The sequence below is a fragment of the Sporothrix brasiliensis genome (genome assembly GCF_000820605.1).
Source record: "Sporothrix brasiliensis 5110 chromosome Unknown Cont14, whole genome shotgun sequence".
NCBI classification, from domain to species: Eukaryota; Fungi; Ascomycota; class Sordariomycetes; order Ophiostomatales; family Ophiostomataceae; genus Sporothrix; species Sporothrix brasiliensis.
The window spans coordinates 198,463-214,319 of NW_024467133.1; the positions used below are offsets into that span (position 1 = coordinate 198,463).

The window sequence follows — 15,857 nt, forward strand, 5'->3', positions numbered from 1 at the left end:
CGTCGTTGCGACCCCGGCCCTCGCTGTGCCACATCTGTACGACGTTTGCATGCCGTACCTGGCCGCAGAAGCAAAGAGAATTGAAGACGTCTGTTGGTCGAATTTACCCTGGACATACGATTTGCATAATCCTCTCCTTTTCTAGCGAATAGATTTGCGCAACTCTGGAGGTCCGAGATCTCACGCTTACTTTCACGTCTCCTCACTGCCTAATCCTCTTCTCCACTTGTTGGAGTGGCTGTCAAGACAATAAACAATGCAACACCAGGTTCAACGTCCGTTCGGAAATTCGGGTAAGTCCTCTGATACCTGCAAAACCTGTAACCAACGAGGCTTCCGGAGGTTCAGCGAAATAAACATCTAAATACCTTCTTCGTCCGAATAGAAATCTAGCGACAGGCTTGGGCTTCTGCGGTCATTCAAGTCTTCCAGAAACCAAAGCTATTCTACAGAGTATTGTTGTCTGGACGGACGGAGGTCTGTTGGGACTAACTTGCAAGATCCGTTTGGAGTCGAGGGCTAGCCAAATGAGAAAAGGGGTCCACTTCCGCAATATTACGTGCGTGCGATAGCGGCCACCAACCCGCAAATGAGACGATGGAGGAATGGTAAAACAGAGTAATGTTCTAGAAGGGCGAACCTTGGAGGAGTCCACCTTAGCCGTATGTCCGCCCGAACGCGGCAATGTGTCTCTTTTCTGTGGCGCCGCTTCATCATAACTCGCCATTTACCCTTGACTTGACCTTGGGTTTACCGCATGATATCCGAGAACCGAACAAGACAACCCAAATAGGCAACAAACACGCGCCAGTCCCAACATTGAGGCTCGGAAACTAGCAGGACTTTCATTGTTCTTCAGTGGGCTCCGGAAATGGGAAATATGTGGCAAGGACCGGATGAGAATGGAAAGAAACGGGATGTGAATGAAGCCCCAACGGGCATGCGGTCTGCTCGTGTATGGCACTATCCTATTTTATTTTCATTCCTCGTCCGGCCGCATAGAATATATGAAAGGCAAATTGTGATAACATCGAAACAAGTATCGGGTGCGAAGACGCTTTGCGGTTGTCCTCGACGGTGGATTTTATCTAAGAACGCTGCAGCACTCAGGGACTATGAGAATGTGTGGGCGTGGTTTTCCTGTTCGCATCAGAGAGCATAGCATTTCCTATTTGCACATGAACCCGCATATTAATACCAAGCCCGCGCTCTTTAAAAGTTTCCAAACGGCCCGGCACCTTCTGCAACATGTCATATATATAGAGTATCCACGAGGTTTTGATGCAGTCTCGGCACGAAATATAGTATTAAACAAGCAACACGAGGCAGCTCGATACGACGCCTGTTTCAGCCGGCAAACAGACTTTAAATGGCCTTTATGGGAGACGAGTAGGCAACGAAGATCACTGTAGCAGATTTACTCCTGGATCAAGCATCGTACAAGGCTGTTGGTAACGATGGAGGCTGGGCGATCATTTCTTCACTTGTAATATACCAAAGCGTAGTGACGAGCACGCTACAGACTGGCTGCTGTCCTAAATATGCGACTAGAGCAGCGATTTATCAAAGGAAGTTGGGCGACTTACCAAGCAATTGCACGAATGTTATACCCATATAATCACCACACACAGGCGCACAGTTCAAGCTGGTGCTCAGCAGAGGACACTACTACAAGGAACATTCGCAACTCCAGACTCCAGGTAGCATGTGAGACGCCCCAAAAATTTAGGCGGTCACCACAGCTGGCCAGAGAGCCTTACGGAACGCCAGGATAATGGTGTTGGGGTGTTGGCGCCCGGCGCTGGGTGTGCGACGTTAAGCCTAGCATGTAGGCAGTTCCCCAAATAAATCCTCCGAGTATGGGTGCTGGCGGGTCGGAGACGATCGCATGGATCTATACAATGGGTGCTTGGTAAACGTAGTGGTCCATTCATTGCACAGTGGTGGGACGTTGAGTGTTGCTGGTGTGCAGTTGGATCCTCTATTACTCCATTCAGAATGACGCGGACGCAATGCCAAAAAATCAAGAACATATGTGCCGTGCAAAAAATATATAAAAACAATGCTCCCTAGTATCATCAAGGCGTGGTAATCGTTGCCTCCATGCATTTGCCTCCCTTTACCTGTAGACCCTGCCGCACGCTGTCCGTATTAAATCATTCCGATTTATTGCAGAATCGCCGAACTGTTCCTATAGCAGCGGAGACAAGGGCGATGCGCCTCTTCGTTCTGTAACAGCGACTGTGCGACCTGTCGCTTACATGTGCGGGCAATCCTGCTTGTCCGTTTCAAAGACAAAGCTCAGCAAGCGCCGAAAGGGAAGCAGGCGATGCAGGTCATACGCAAAGACTGGGACAAGCTGGATCCGTAGTCTCGTGTCTCCGACCGATGCCACCTTGTTTCTCTTATTCACACAGGTTTTCAACTCCTGCTCCTTTTGTCGTCTAGCATCGCCGCATCCATCACATGTCCATGCTCATGAGATACATCTCGAATATCCGCATGAACTTGGCAACAAACGCCTCGAGGTGGAAGATCACCTTGGTGCCCGTCTTGATGCGGTGCTCATAGAACGCCGACCACCTGATCACCTCGGGCTTCAGGTCGTCGTCGATCAGCGCCACCAGTTTGAACGTCAACGTCCGCAGGATGGTCGTTGGCGGGATACAGTGTGTCAGCAGATCGTAGAGCTTCGCCCGAACTTGCAGGATGCGCTGTGGGGTGTGCTCGTCCATAATCTCCTTGGCAATGTGGCCAATGAGTGCCTCCCAGTCGGGCGGCGGGATTGGTGTGTTGTCTGTGATTTTCTCACTGCAAAAATGTTGTTGTTAGCCGGATGCCGAACACAGTACACGGATTCATGCAGCAGACAGAGCTTACTTTTGCGCGTGAACCGCCTCATACATAAGCAACGCTCGCCGCAGATTGCGCCCACTGGACTCGGCAATCCGCTGGTGCAAGCCGTTCAGCACAGGCCAGTTCTCGCGCTTGCCCGATGCCGCCAACACGTTACAAATCTCCTCGTGTGTTGGTGCGGCCACACGGACCAGCAGTGTACGGGACCGGATGGGCGCGATGATGTTGGCGGTCGATGTCGCCAGGAGGATGAGGCGCAGGTTGGGCGAGTATTTCTCCATCGTCCGGCGAAGAGCGGCCTGCGCATCGCGTGTCAGGTGGTCGGCCTCGTTGATTACAACGACCTTGAAGCGCTGCTTTGCTGACTGGTCGACCTGCTGCGTCTGTGCCACCTCCTTCAGTAGATCCTGCACCACGACTCGGTCATAGTTGCCCACATCCGACGGCGTGATTTCAAGATGGTACACAGAGGCGACAATGTTGAACTCGAGCTTGCGGTTGCTGGTTGTCTGGAATACGCGGGCATCGATTTTGATCTTCTCCACGCCGGGCCCGTACAACTCCTTCAGGGTAGACACAATGCGTGTCTTCTTGCCGGCTCCGGATGGGCCGTAAACTAGTAAATGTGGGAAGTCGCCGCTTTGTGCCTGTTGCGTAAGAAAGAACAGCACAGTCAGTCATACATATCCAGAGAGACGCTCCAATCCTCACTCCTTCTCGGCCGGGTGCATACTAGGGACCGTAACCGGTCTGTGAGTTCAGGGTGGTAGGTGAGGGCATCGAGTGAGCGAGGCCGATGCTTGTCGACAATGAGAGCCATTGTGAGTGTGGTGAGATGTTTTCTTGGTGTGGAGTATCGGTTTACAACTCCGCAACGGTCGCAGTCGGTGACAAAATACGAAGAAAAGCAAAAATGAGCCGCGAAAGTGGTGATGTGCGATGGAAGACGGAGTGACGGTGGCATATCGTGAAAAGCACGACGCGTCGCGGTCAGGTAGGCATTTCCACTTAACGCGCTCATGGTCCGTGCACGGCACGATACCTATCACGTGGTACTTACAGCATTAGTCACGTGAAGGACTTTACTCCGAAGCATTTTTTTTCCACCCTAATTTGAAAAAGTCACGCCCAGCTGCGCACGTGATGAGTTAGGGCTGCTCAGCACAGAAAATTGTCCCGCTTGTCCTGTTTAGTGAACTAGTTTTTTTTTGATAGTCGAACTTTTCCCTTCCCTCTGAAATCTTCCTCTCCCCTCTCGACATCGACACCACTTTCGACAACCTCAACAACATCACCGCCCACCCTTTGTCGACAAAATGTGAGTTACGACTCTTTGTACAACAGCAATCATCTCCTCATGAATTACTGTGCCCTTTACTTCTGGAATTGCGACAATGCCGGCCTCGGCGTCGCCGCCGGATCGCCTTCCGCAACACACGACATTCGCTGACAGAAGTTCTCCAGGTCTCACCGCAAGTACGAGGCTCCTCGCCACGGTTCGCTCGCTTACCTTCCCCGGTACGATCTCCCTCTCTTCGAAACCGTCTTCCTCGATAAAGCGCGATTCCCTGTCGTGGACCCGAACTATCGACTGAAAATGGACGCCTTGGACTAACAATTTTTCAGGAAGCGGAGTGCCAGCCACCGTGGTCGCGTCAAGTCGTAAGTGGCTACCTGGAGGATCCCCGAGATGGCCCCGTGAAGCAGAACGGCCACAAGATGGTTTTTACGACCGAGACAAAATGCTAACGGTTTTTCTCAAGCTTCCCCAAGGATGACCCGAAGAAGCCGGTCCACCTGACCGCCTCGCTCGGCTACAAGGCCGGTATGACCACGATCGTTCGCGACCTCGACCGTCCGGGTGCCAAGGCGCACAAGAAGGAGGTGGTGGAAGCTGTGACAATTATTGATACCCCGCCTGTGCGTACGACGCAGCCCGCTTGGCATTTGCAACTTGCTTTGGAAATGCGCCAATGGCTAACATCTTTTTATGCAGATGATCGTCGTGGGCCTTGTTGGGTACATCGAGACCCCCCGCGGCCTGCGGTCGCTTACCACTGTGTGGGCTGAGCATCTGGGTGACGAGCTGAAGCGCCGGTTCTACAAGAACTGGTACAAGAGCAAGAAGAAGGCTTTCACCAAGTACGCCAAGAAGCACTCCGAGAGCAAGGGTGCCTCGATCGCCCGCGAGCTGGAGCGCATCCGCAAATACTGCACGGTCGTCCGTGTCCTGGCCCACACCCAGATCCGCAAGACGCCCCTGAAGCAGAAGAAGGCCCACCTGATGGAGATCCAGATCAACGGCGGCTCCGTCGCCGACAAGGTCGAGTTCGGCCAGGGTCTGTTCGAGAAGCCCGTGTCTGTCGACACCATCTTCGAGCAGGACGAGGTCATCGACGTCATTGCCGTCACCAAGGGCCACGGTTTCACCGGTGTCACCGCCCGCTGGGGCACCAAGAAGCTGCCTCGCAAGACTCACAAGGGTCTGCGCAAGGTTGCCTGTATCGGTGCCTGGCACCCGGCCCACGTCCAGTGGACCGTTGCCCGTGCTGGTCAGGACGGTTACCACCACCGTACCTCGGTCAACCACAAGATCTACCGTGTTGGCAAGGGCGGTGCCGACGACAACGCCTCCACCGAGGTCGATGTCACCAAGAAGACCATCACTCCGTATGTTTGGACTCCTCAGTTTATGTCTAATTAGCTCTCTTCGTACAATGTTACTAACTCGGTTGCAGCCTCGGTGGTTTCGTCCGCTACGGCGAGATCAACAACGACTTCGTCATGGTCAAGGGTTCTATCCCCGGTATCAAGAAGCGTGTCGTTACCCTCCGCAAGTCGCTGTTCACGCACACCTCCAGAAAAGCCCTCGAGAAGGTCAGCCTCAAGTGGATCGACACCTCGTCCGAGTTCGGTCACGGTGCCTTCCAGACGCCGGCGGAGAAGCAGCAGGTCCAAGGCACCCTCAAGAAGGACCTTGTCGCCAGCTCATAAGCAGTTTCACCAGAAATGGTGTAAGTTGCGGAAGAGTTTGGGTGCTGGTTCGGGCTTGTGTACAATGGACAGACGATTTAAAAGCAGCGGACAGGAAAATCGGGATGGGCTTTGCGCTATTTATTTCATGTTTCTTCATGTAACTGTTGTTTTTGCTTGTTGGGCGAACGCTTTGGGAGCTGTTCTTCCCAAGAACCAAAAATGTCGCGCGGGGCGGACTGGCCATGCCGCCATACACCTCTTCATCCATTTGGGATACGCCTGACGGTCGACGCCGCGTGAATCGGGGGCGTTAAAACTTATCAATATGAGCAAAAAAATTGAAAGATATTCCAAAATACGCCTTCGTCTGTGCCACTGTGTGCCTTGAATGACGTCCATACCGTAGAGTAATGTTAAATACTTGTGAGACATGCTGTGTCGTGCCTTCTTTGCAGCGCCGATAGTGTTGTGTGGGCCCCAGCGGGAAGGAAGGCTTTGTTGCGTCATGACTTCCTTCCCCAAATCGCGAAAATTGCCCCTCCAATCCAAGCTTTCAGGGCAAGGACGATAGAGCAAGCTGCCCGCACACTTTGATCGCACCTACCTGCCCTGTCCAATTGCCTCTTTCCTCTATTCTTCATCTAAGCCAATCGTAATCACCACGTAACCCTTATGACCCAAAACAATACTTAAAGCTGGCGGCCCCCCGACTTGTCACCTTCGTCGCCCGTGCCACGACAAACTACACACACAGCGGCAGACGCGCCCCTTTTGTGATTTTACAGACACCACATCGCTGCACACCAAAGGAACAGAGGCACATCTACAAATCGGCTCCCGGACGTACATCGACACAACAACGAACAAAACTCCAAGCTTTCCGGTTCTCCACGACCAGCATCATGTCCTCGGACGACGCCTATGCGGCTTTCCTTGATAAGGCCAATGAAGATCCGAGTGGCGGTCGCGCCGACCGCACAAACGGAGCCCATGCAAGGGGTGCGAACGGCGCGAACGGCCTGAATGGAAATCACCCTGGCGTAAGCCAGACGGAGGTCCCGCAGAGACTCGTCACGGCCGCCAGGGATCGTTTCTACGTTAGTGATTCGGACGAGCCTTGGGTGCCGGTGAGTTACGGCATTGGCGAGGCGAGCAGCCTCCCTACAGAGGGTAAGCACACGAATCCAATCGTCCGATCTCGCCTACTTTGAAAGCCACTTGCTGACATGTGAGTAAAGATGAGTTTGTCGGCATCACAGGGCTCAACAAGCCCGCCGACAGTATCACGATCCTCGACCCTGTGGACTGGGATTCCCGGGGCCAATACAAGCCTCTGATTGACGAACTTCGGGTTGAGTCCAGGGGCAATGACGTTCGCGTGTACCGTGTGCAGATCGATTCGGTGCGGGTTGAGTACTGGCTGGTGTCGCATCTTGACGGCAATCTCCTGGGCTACAAGGCCAAGGCGGTTGAGAGCTAGAGGGCATCCTCGAGCCAAATGTCATCACGAAGAAGGGGACGAAGATCGACGCAATTATTGACGGGTGAAAAGTGCCAAAGAGACATGCTTAGCTGCAGTTAACGAATAAGTCGACAGTATCATTCACATCGAATTGTTTTCCCTGCGTCCTCGTGTCCTATTGTCAAGGTATCGACAAGAAATGCGACGTGCTATGGAGGAAGCCCCTTGTGTTGCTGAGGTTACACAGAGCTGCCTCTCCATTGACGGCCTGTCGATTGTTTCTGCTAGTTTTTGTTCCAGGATAGCTCGAATATGGAGCCACGCCTCGTGACTAAAGACGGAATACTTTGGCTAACATGCTCAGATACTCCAAGTAGCCCTACGACATCGGATGAAACCCCCAACAAAAATATCCGCGCGTCACATACGCGCGACGAGAAGGGCGTGAACTTTTTTTTTGACCGCCTCGTGCACAAATATATATTATTACCACAATATCTTTACGAGCACCTTTATACCCCAGCGAAAGGAACAATACGATACAATGAACGAGCAAGACGAACAAAGCAGCGGGCAGGACGCCCGCAGCAACAGCAGCATCTCGGATGTGAGTGTTGCCTTTAACGATAGCCCAACGCTGCCTTTCAGCTTTGTAGGAGGTGGCGAAGACGACAGAAACGACGATGAGCTCGCTCGTACCGAAGAAGTAGTCGGCCCCGAAGACACGGACGACGTGGGCGAAAACGGTGACAACAGCATTGGCTGGCACCAGCCTGTGTCTCCGCTCTCTGCCTCGTCGGCAGTGTCGCCATCACTTGCTGCACCGGAGACAGTCCTCCCAAAAATGAAGATCACAATGCCATTCATGAGAGCATACAAAGCCATGCGTGGGCCGCGCGACGTTGAGCCAAGCCCGTTATTCGGCTGTTTTATTAAATCCCAGAAGTGCAACGGAGGTGGCTCTGAACAAGAGACGGTAGATGACCCGTTCAGGCTGGCCGGGCGCGATGAAGTCAAGTTTAGTCCACATTTTTGGAAGACTGAATTCTCTCTTTCTGGGCGTCTGATATGCAGCAGGAAACTTACAATAGTGGCAGGCTCCTAAACGAAGTCAATGATGCGATCATCCGCGATTGCATCCACGACAAGGCAGCGTACAAGCCCCGGCCATTTTCGTTCGACATCAATGACGACGACGATTTCGGACGCCAGACGGTCTTCTACTTCGATCAGCCAATTGTCTCACCGTTGCTGTCACAGGGGACTCAAAGACTCTCCGAAGACTGCATCGTAGGGCAATTTGATGGCGATAACAACGGGGATGACATCACTGACCACCTGCTGGACCACGCCATGCTGGACGAAGGATGGACCAAGGCAATTGGACCTTTCGAATCTGACGGTATGGAATCTGCCATACCATGACTGTCAAATGCGGGCGGACGCCAAACTCGAAAGACACGACTAACAACTCAAATCGAACTACAGAAGAAGATGCGTACGTTTCCGATGACGATGGGGATCCCGCCGAAGTTCGCATATCACCAGCCATCTTCCGGGCTCTTGCTGCTGGCTGCACACTCGACGATGTCGACACTCTCCGCCAATCTGCGTCAGCCGAAGCGTCTCTTCGGCCACTCACCCCGCAGGACAAGATCCTAGACGTGTCCATGGATGCAAAGCACTGCAACAACGTCGTGCCATATTGCCACCGGCGGCAGTTTGACATCCACACGGGAGAAGAGCTGAGCCCTGTATACCGCATTGAGGCCGGACCCGTCAGCTCCATTTTATGGTCACCACCAGGAGTCACGCCGGAGCGAGCCGGTCTCTACTTGCTCCTGCTCCAAGAGGGGCAAGGCGAGCAGCAACTACCGCCTCGAGGAACCGGCATGCCTGGGCTGTTCCAGCGGATGGCACCATGGGACTGTCAAGAACTGCGATCTCGTTTGTACGGCGGGGTGCAAAAAAACAGAGCTGGTGGCTCAGCACCATCCGCGTCACCGTCATCAGCACCATTCTCTTCGTCGAGCTCCGAATTGTCAATAACACCAGGCCCGAGACCATGTAGCTCGAACGGTGCTGGGAAGGGAACGGGCAGAACCAAGACATTTACTTGGGTTCGTACTTGTATTGTTTGCTGGACTTTTGTTGGTACACTGCTGACACGCCCTGACATGCTCCACTTTGAATGTAGTCCGAAGTCAATGAAGCCGTGCATGGCTGCCGCTTTGATCCCGCTACCGGAACTTTGACATCTCTGGATGTCGACCACTGCCATAGAAGAAGGCCACCGACTGCTCCAGCTGGATCTTTCTGCAGCTGGGGACCGAATAGAATGGCCGCCGGACTCGAAACCGAGCGAGCTCTCCTGCAGACCTTCCGCGACAGCTGGCGCACCATCCAAAACGGGCAAGCGGCCAATGCCATCCTCGTTGCTGCCAACGAAAAGGCGCAGGCGGCCATCACGGAACAGGCGCGGTGCCTCGCCAACATTGAGCACCAGCTTGCGGTCTGTCGGGCAGCCGAACTGGCACGCCAACTCAACGAAGCAAAGGAACACTACCGCCAGCAGTGTCAGTCCGAGCGCACGGTGCAGAAGTTGCGCCGTCGCCGTGATCGCGTGGTACGTGGCATCAACGAGCACCTCCAGAGCGTGCGAACCACAGTGAGCGAGACAGAGGCCCAGCTGGCACAGGGGCGGGAGTTGCAGACAGTTCTCACTCGGCGTCTGCGTGATGGCGAGGCCCGGCTGGAGCGTCTGTGCAGGGACTATGACGTGGCCGACGCGAGCGAGCTCTCCAAGGTCCTCGCAGCGCAGCTCGCTCGGATGGGCGTCGCAGACGTCGTGTGATGGAAGGGAGCGGGACCCCCTTCGACGCGTGATAAAGCATTGTGCCCATGCCATCGGTCAGGCAGCCAAAAGTTGCACGTCTCGTAATGTGCTCCATCTCATGTGTCAGCCAACCACCGACGAGATGTAATATTCAAAGAAACAGGAGTTGCAGGGCGTTCCAGAACAAAAAAAAAAAATAGTGTGAATATATATCATGAGCAGAGTATCGTATGTTACAGACCAAGGGACCCCCGCCTTCGCCGCCGCCGAAAATATTTTTTACTTCACTTGCCCCCCAAAACGCCAGTTATGCCAGATGACAGGAAATTTTGAAGGCAAACCCAACAAGCAATGAATGAGAGATGATGTAGAGGTAGGGCGGGGAGATGCATGCCCGAGAATATATGCATGTATACGTGAGGATATGAGGGGACGCCGTCAAAGCGTGAGCGTGAGGACGTCACACGGGAGACAAGAGGGAGGGTGGGTGAAAAGGGAGAATAATGGACATTTCGGTACATGGGGCCGTATGTTCGTATTTTATTTGTTGTTGACAACGCCGACCTTGGCGGCCCGCAGAACACGGCCGTGGAGACGGAAGCCCTTTTGCTGCGTATGGAAGACGGTGTTGTGCTCCTTGTCGGGCATGGGCGTCATGAACGTGGCTTCGTGCTCGTTGGGGTTGAACTTGTCGCCGTTGGGGTTGAAGCGCTCCAGGCCGTGCTTCTTGAGCGTCTGCAGCAGCACCGTCTCCGTCATCTTGAGGCCGTCGACCAGGTTGACAAAGTCCTGGTTCGCAGCCTCGGCGCCGGCCTCGGCGCCGGCCTCGGTCTTCACTGCCGACTCGGCGACCATCGAGAGCGCGCGGTCCAGGTTGTCGACGCTGTCGACGAGGTCCTTGGCGAAGCCGGTAATGGCAAAGTCGCGTGCCGCTCGGATCTCGCGCTGTGTGCGCTCCTGCAGGTTGCGGAAGTCGGCGACGGAGCGGAGGAATTTGTCCTAGCGAGATGGTCAGCACATAGGTAGGTGAGAGGTGAGAGTGTACGCATCACAGAGTGAGCGAGAGAGTGAACGTACCTTCCACTCGAGAGCCTCCTTGGTCTTGGTCTCGAGGTCCTTGCGCAGAGCCGTGGCATCGGCGGCGCTCAAAGGCTCGCCGGCGGGCTCGCCGGCGGCCTCGCCGTCCTTTGCGGCTTCGCTGGCGTCAGCCGTGGAGGCATCTGCCTTGGAGGCATCCGCCTTGGAGGCATCGGACTCGCTGCTGTACCACCGGCCGGCAGCAACGGACAGCGGCTGTCTTGACCGGACGGCGGCCGTGGCGGCTGCGCTGCGGAAAGGCGTGGCGGTCTGGAGGAAGGGAGAGGTGGCGGCGGCAGTGCGCGGGACACGGGCGGCCATGCGCGCGGCCTTGGAAGGGGCGGAAACAAACTGGCGAAGCATTTTGAAGGTGAGGTCGAAAAGGCGGTTCGACGCTGTGGTTTCGGGAGAGACAAAAGTGGTGATGGTAGGGGAGAGAATGGTGGCGAGCAAAGGTCGACGCGGGCGGCACAAAGATGGCAACGGGTTGTTATCCTGGGACGTAAAGCCGAGGCGGACTGGTGTGATCGTGTAGCAACTTGGTTTTTACGCCCTCGGGTTAAGCTCGTCGTCGAATAATTTTCTCAATCAGTGGAGGGGACGAGCTCTTTTTTCCTATTTTTTTATTTTATTTTTTAACTACCTTCTACTTGCGACGTTCGGGTTCTCCTTCCACTTGCGCCTGCCATTTTCCATGCAGCCTGGTGGTTCCTTCCACAGAGAGCGAGCACACTGAAAATCTTGCATGCCCAGACGGTACAAAGAGATTCTCCACTTAATACCTCCGTTTCCGGCTGCTGAGTGCCTCTAATTGGCTGGTTTGAGAGCAAGCACATTGGACAATTGCTCGGCTGGACTGCTGTAGGGATCCTCACGTGCCCAGCTTCAGGGCCTATTATGCTGACAACAATAGCACAGGGACCACTGAAAGCGGTAAGCCGTGGGCGCGCACCAAGCGCCACCGCCACCAGTGATGCCCCAGCCTTGGCTATTTCCTGTTCCGCTAGGGCCTTCTTTGAAATCGACCTCGCGCAAAGCTCTCGTTGCATTTTCTGCCTCACGATAATCCAAGGACGACGCCGACAGCCCTGCGCGCCCCCACGACGACACCGACGTCCGTTTCTTGCTCGCCGTGTATCGACAGGAGTCACCGGCGAACCTGTCTTTCGGCGAAAACTTCTTCCCCCGTCCCTTTTCCCTACGTATATCGCCCTTCACCTCCTCCTCACCTGCTCCTCGCCCTTTCCTACACAGCTGTCGCCCGCCATGGACTACGACGCGATGCTCATGGACGACGGCGAGTCGTTTGGCCCCGCCGTCAAGATCTCTCAAGCCGACCTCGAGCGCGTCAAGTTTGAGCTGACCAACGTCGACCTGTCCTTTGCCAACTCGGTGCGCCGCATCGTGCTCGCCGAGGTGCCCACCATCGCCATCGACATTGTCGAGGTCGAGGAGAACACGAGCGTGCTTGCCGACGAGTTTATTGCCCACCGCCTGGGCCTCGTGCCCCTCAATTCCAAAAATGCCGACGACGTCGTCTACTCGCGCGACTGCGACTGCGAGCAGTACTGCGAGTTGTGCTCCATCAAGCTGACCCTGCACGCCAAGTGCACCAGCGACGAGATCATGAAGGTGTACGCGCGCGACCTGGTCGTCGACCCGTCGCGGCCGAACCAGTGGGTGGGCACGCCCGTGATCCGCGACCCAGACGGCCTGGGTGTCATGATTGCGAAGCTGCGCAAGGGCCAGGAGCTGCAGATGACGTGCATTGCGAAGAAGGGCATCGCCAAGGAGCATGCCAAGTGGTGCCCGACGGCCGCCGTCGGCTTCGAGTACGACCCTCACAACAAGCTGCATCATCTGGATATGTGGTACGAGCAAGATCCAGCAAAAGAGTGGTACGTGTGACCAGTGTGAAAGGGGGCACCGTCTTCCTCGTGCTTCCCCGTGTCTCCCTACTGTATATATCTGTTGCATCATTTCCTAACATCGTTTTCTTTGCTGTCCAGGCCCCCAACTGAGAACGCTCGCCTCGAGGAGCCCCCCCAGGAAGGCGAGGTGTTCGACTACGACGCAGTTCCCGGCCGCTTCTACTACGACATCGAGTCCACTGGCCAGATGGAGCCCGACGCCATCGTCCAGAACGGCATCAAGGCCCTACAGCAGAAACTGGCCGCGCTCATCCACGAGCTGAATGCGACAGAAGGCGGCGGCGGCGTCGACGACGATCTCGGCGGCAACGACGACTACAACCCTCAGTCGCCCGAGTACAACGGCATGAACGGCGGTGCTGGAGCTGACTCGTGGCAAGACCAGGGCTATACCACACCCTATGCTGCGGGCGGCGGTGGCGGTGGTAGCGGCGGCCAAGGTGGCTGGGGTGCAGGCGGCACGACGCCGTACGGCCAGACCCCGTACGGCAACGCCGGCCAGTCGGGCTGGAACTAAGTCAAAAGCAAAAGAAAAGCGAGGGCACAAAAAGATGAGAAGCGGGGCTAGGCCCCTGAGCTTTTTTTTTGAGTTTTTTTTTTTTTTTTTTCTTCAGATACTCTTTTGTATTTTACCACACCATCATATTCAGCTGGTTGGGCAGACGGCGGCGGCGTTCACGGGGATCTTTGGTATTTATAATGCTCAGCTTTTGCGTTGCTTTTTTGCCTTTCCTGCACCCTATTATACACTGAAAACTTCGAGGGGAGAGCTTTCTTTGATTTGCATAGTTGGTTGTACCTACAACAATACAGAATTCAACCAAAGAAAAGGAGATCATATCTCCAATATAACACATAATTAATTCCTTACCCCAAAATATGCAAGGCTGATGGCTGCACGAAAGGTGCAACAACCAATAGTTGAAAACAAACGCCAAGTCCACATGCAGGCGGAAAAGCCGTTCTATCGGGGTAACAACGCCCGTCTATGTCTTGTCTATCCAAAATGCACAAGGAAATAAGACAAGAAGGGGATGAAAGAAGTGCAGAAATAAGCAGGGGGGGAAACAAGCACGAACAGAAAACCAAAATGTCCGTCTTTCTAGTGTTTTAGATGTAAAACAAAAACAAAAAAAACCCAAACGCCCAGTCATGAATGCGTAATATAACCAAGAAAAAGACAATATGCAAACAGAAAATGTGCGAGAAAACGAGCAAGGCCGTTTCTATTGCGGGTCCGGCAAGCTCTTCATCTTTCGGTACAGCTTGCGGTGGGCTTCCAAGAAGACAAATGTAAAGATGGTGTGTCTGGCTCGTTAGCAAGGAGACACGAATTGAAAATGGAACACTCAGAAATGGCACATTGCCAAAGAGGCAGGATAATACTCACGGTCCTAGACGGATGAAGCTCGGCACCCAGCCCTTGAACATCCACCGCAGGCCCTCGGTCGCGTACAACTCGCCCAGCACCGTCGTCAGCTTGGCGCCGTGCGACGACATGACTCTCGTCTTGATCACGTCGATCGGGCTCGTCACTGTCGCCGCGGCCACACCGGCCAAGAAGGACGCAATCAGGTGCGCTGCCAGTGAGTCGGTGAGCGGCGTCGTCGCCAGCAGCACGCGCTTGGCACTGTCATACGAGGCCAGCTGCGACGCCGTCATGGCCGCTGCGCGGATGCTGTTCGGCCACACGCCACGAAACCAGCCCTTGGCCAGGCCCTCCTCACGCGCCAGGCGCACCAGGCCATGCACCGCGTTGCGGTAGCCGCGGCGCTTCTCGACAGGCAGGGCCGCGTCGTGCTGCATGCGTACGTTGAGCACGTCGGCGGCGTTGCCGGCAAAGCCACCGGCCATGCCGGCCACAGACGCAGCGACGACGAGCGCGCCAAACGAGACCTGGGCCTTCTTTTTCTTGCGGCCGGCGTCTGGCTTGCCGGCGGCGTACTCTTCCAGGCGGCCCTTGATGGCCTCGTACAGACCGAAACGGGTGGTCGAGTAGGTCAGCTGCCGCAGCAGCGAAGCGGACAGGCCACTGTACAGGCCGCGGATGCCCTCCGTGCGGACAATGTGGGCAAAGGTGCCGCTCATTGTGCGCGGCATGTCGCCGTGGCGCATCTGCAGGCGGACCTTGACGAGGTCCATGGGATGCGTGACGCAGGCGGCCAGACTGCTGGCGCTGCCGCCGAACCAGAAGGGGTAGTGTATCGACTTGGATGCCGGCTTTTTTGAGGTGGCCGTCGCCGATACGACGGAGGGAGCGGACTTGACGGCCGGAGTAGCCGGTGCGCTGGTTTTGTGTGACGCCATGGTGGACGGGGTTATATGCAGTGGGCGGTGCGTGTGGTGTGTTTCGTTATGCCATCTAATTACTAGCTGGTTTTTGATGACATATATCGACCGCGGGCGGTGTAGCTTTCACAAGCAAATCATTTGCTCACAGATCGACACTCGCCAGCCGCGCTTTCAAGTCCAGCTGCTTAAGAGGAACGGGTGAGCCACAGACACGTCGAGGCACAGAAAACAGGAGGATGGGACGGCGATGACAGAACAAGGCCGAGTGGTGTCAGGCGAAAGAAAGCAGAGTACGAAAAAAAAAGGAGATTGGAAACAAGGCAATGAGGTGATTGGCAGCGGATCGTCAAGTTTATGCAGGCACTGGTCCGTTGAAGAAGAACAGAGACAGAGCCCAACAGATACCAGGAGACACCAAGAGACCAAG

The 15,857-nt window shown here is 55.0% G+C and overlaps 8 protein-coding genes across 8 annotated transcripts; 5 read left to right on the forward strand and 3 right to left on the reverse strand.

Annotated features, from left to right (window-relative positions):
* Positions 1-2,462: 2,462 nt before the first annotated feature.
* On the reverse strand, positions 2,463-3,676 carry SPBR_03770 (replication factor C subunit 3/5; the record flags this gene model as incomplete). Its single annotated transcript, XM_040762060.1, has 3 exons — positions 2,463-2,811; positions 2,881-3,503; positions 3,590-3,676. The coding sequence occupies 3 exons, from the start codon at positions 3,674-3,676 to the stop codon at positions 2,463-2,465; spliced, it is 1,059 nt and encodes a 352-aa protein (XP_040622741.1).
* A 574-nt stretch (positions 3,677-4,250) lies between these two features.
* On the forward strand, positions 4,251-5,850 carry SPBR_03701 (large subunit ribosomal protein L3e; the record flags this gene model as incomplete). The annotated part of the gene is made up of 6 exons (XM_040761991.1): positions 4,251-4,264; positions 4,321-4,374; positions 4,483-4,518; positions 4,620-4,776; positions 4,853-5,526; positions 5,595-5,850. 6 exons carry the CDS (start codon positions 4,251-4,253, stop codon positions 5,848-5,850), a joined length of 1,191 nt encoding a protein of 396 aa, XP_040622742.1.
* Positions 5,851-6,734: 884 nt separating this feature from the next.
* Positions 6,735-7,312, forward strand: SPBR_03859 (uncharacterized protein; the record flags this gene model as incomplete). Its single annotated transcript, XM_040762149.1, has 2 exons — positions 6,735-7,002; positions 7,092-7,312. 2 exons carry the CDS (start codon positions 6,735-6,737, stop codon positions 7,310-7,312), a joined length of 489 nt encoding a protein of 162 aa, XP_040622743.1.
* Positions 7,313-7,838: 526 nt separating this feature from the next.
* On the forward strand, positions 7,839-9,365 carry SPBR_09235 (uncharacterized protein; the record flags this gene model as incomplete). The annotated part of the gene is made up of 4 exons (XM_040767361.1): positions 7,839-8,069; positions 8,369-8,696; positions 8,783-9,121; positions 9,205-9,365. The coding sequence occupies 4 exons, from the start codon at positions 7,839-7,841 to the stop codon at positions 9,363-9,365; spliced, it is 1,059 nt and encodes a 352-aa protein (XP_040622744.1).
* A 267-nt stretch (positions 9,366-9,632) lies between these two features.
* SPBR_03865 (uncharacterized protein) lies at positions 9,633-10,148 on the forward strand (the record flags this gene model as incomplete). The annotated part of the gene is made up of 1 exon (XM_040762155.1): positions 9,633-10,148. One exon carries the CDS (start codon positions 9,633-9,635, stop codon positions 10,146-10,148), a length of 516 nt encoding a protein of 171 aa, XP_040622745.1.
* A 522-nt stretch (positions 10,149-10,670) lies between these two features.
* Positions 10,671-11,570, reverse strand: SPBR_03822 (molecular chaperone GrpE; the record flags this gene model as incomplete). Its single annotated transcript, XM_040762112.1, has 2 exons — positions 10,671-11,129; positions 11,208-11,570. The coding sequence occupies 2 exons, from the start codon at positions 11,568-11,570 to the stop codon at positions 10,671-10,673; spliced, it is 822 nt and encodes a 273-aa protein (XP_040622746.1).
* A 903-nt stretch (positions 11,571-12,473) lies between these two features.
* On the forward strand, positions 12,474-13,655 carry SPBR_03777 (DNA-directed RNA polymerase II subunit RPB3; the record flags this gene model as incomplete). The annotated part of the gene is made up of 2 exons (XM_040762067.1): positions 12,474-13,105; positions 13,217-13,655. The coding sequence occupies 2 exons, from the start codon at positions 12,474-12,476 to the stop codon at positions 13,653-13,655; spliced, it is 1,071 nt and encodes a 356-aa protein (XP_040622747.1).
* Positions 13,656-14,364: 709 nt separating this feature from the next.
* SPBR_03789 (solute carrier family 25 (mitochondrial dicarboxylate transporter), member 10) lies at positions 14,365-15,445 on the reverse strand (the record flags this gene model as incomplete). Its single annotated transcript, XM_040762079.1, has 2 exons — positions 14,365-14,446; positions 14,529-15,445. 2 exons carry the CDS (start codon positions 15,443-15,445, stop codon positions 14,365-14,367), a joined length of 999 nt encoding a protein of 332 aa, XP_040622748.1.
* Positions 15,446-15,857: the final 412 nt, after the last annotated feature.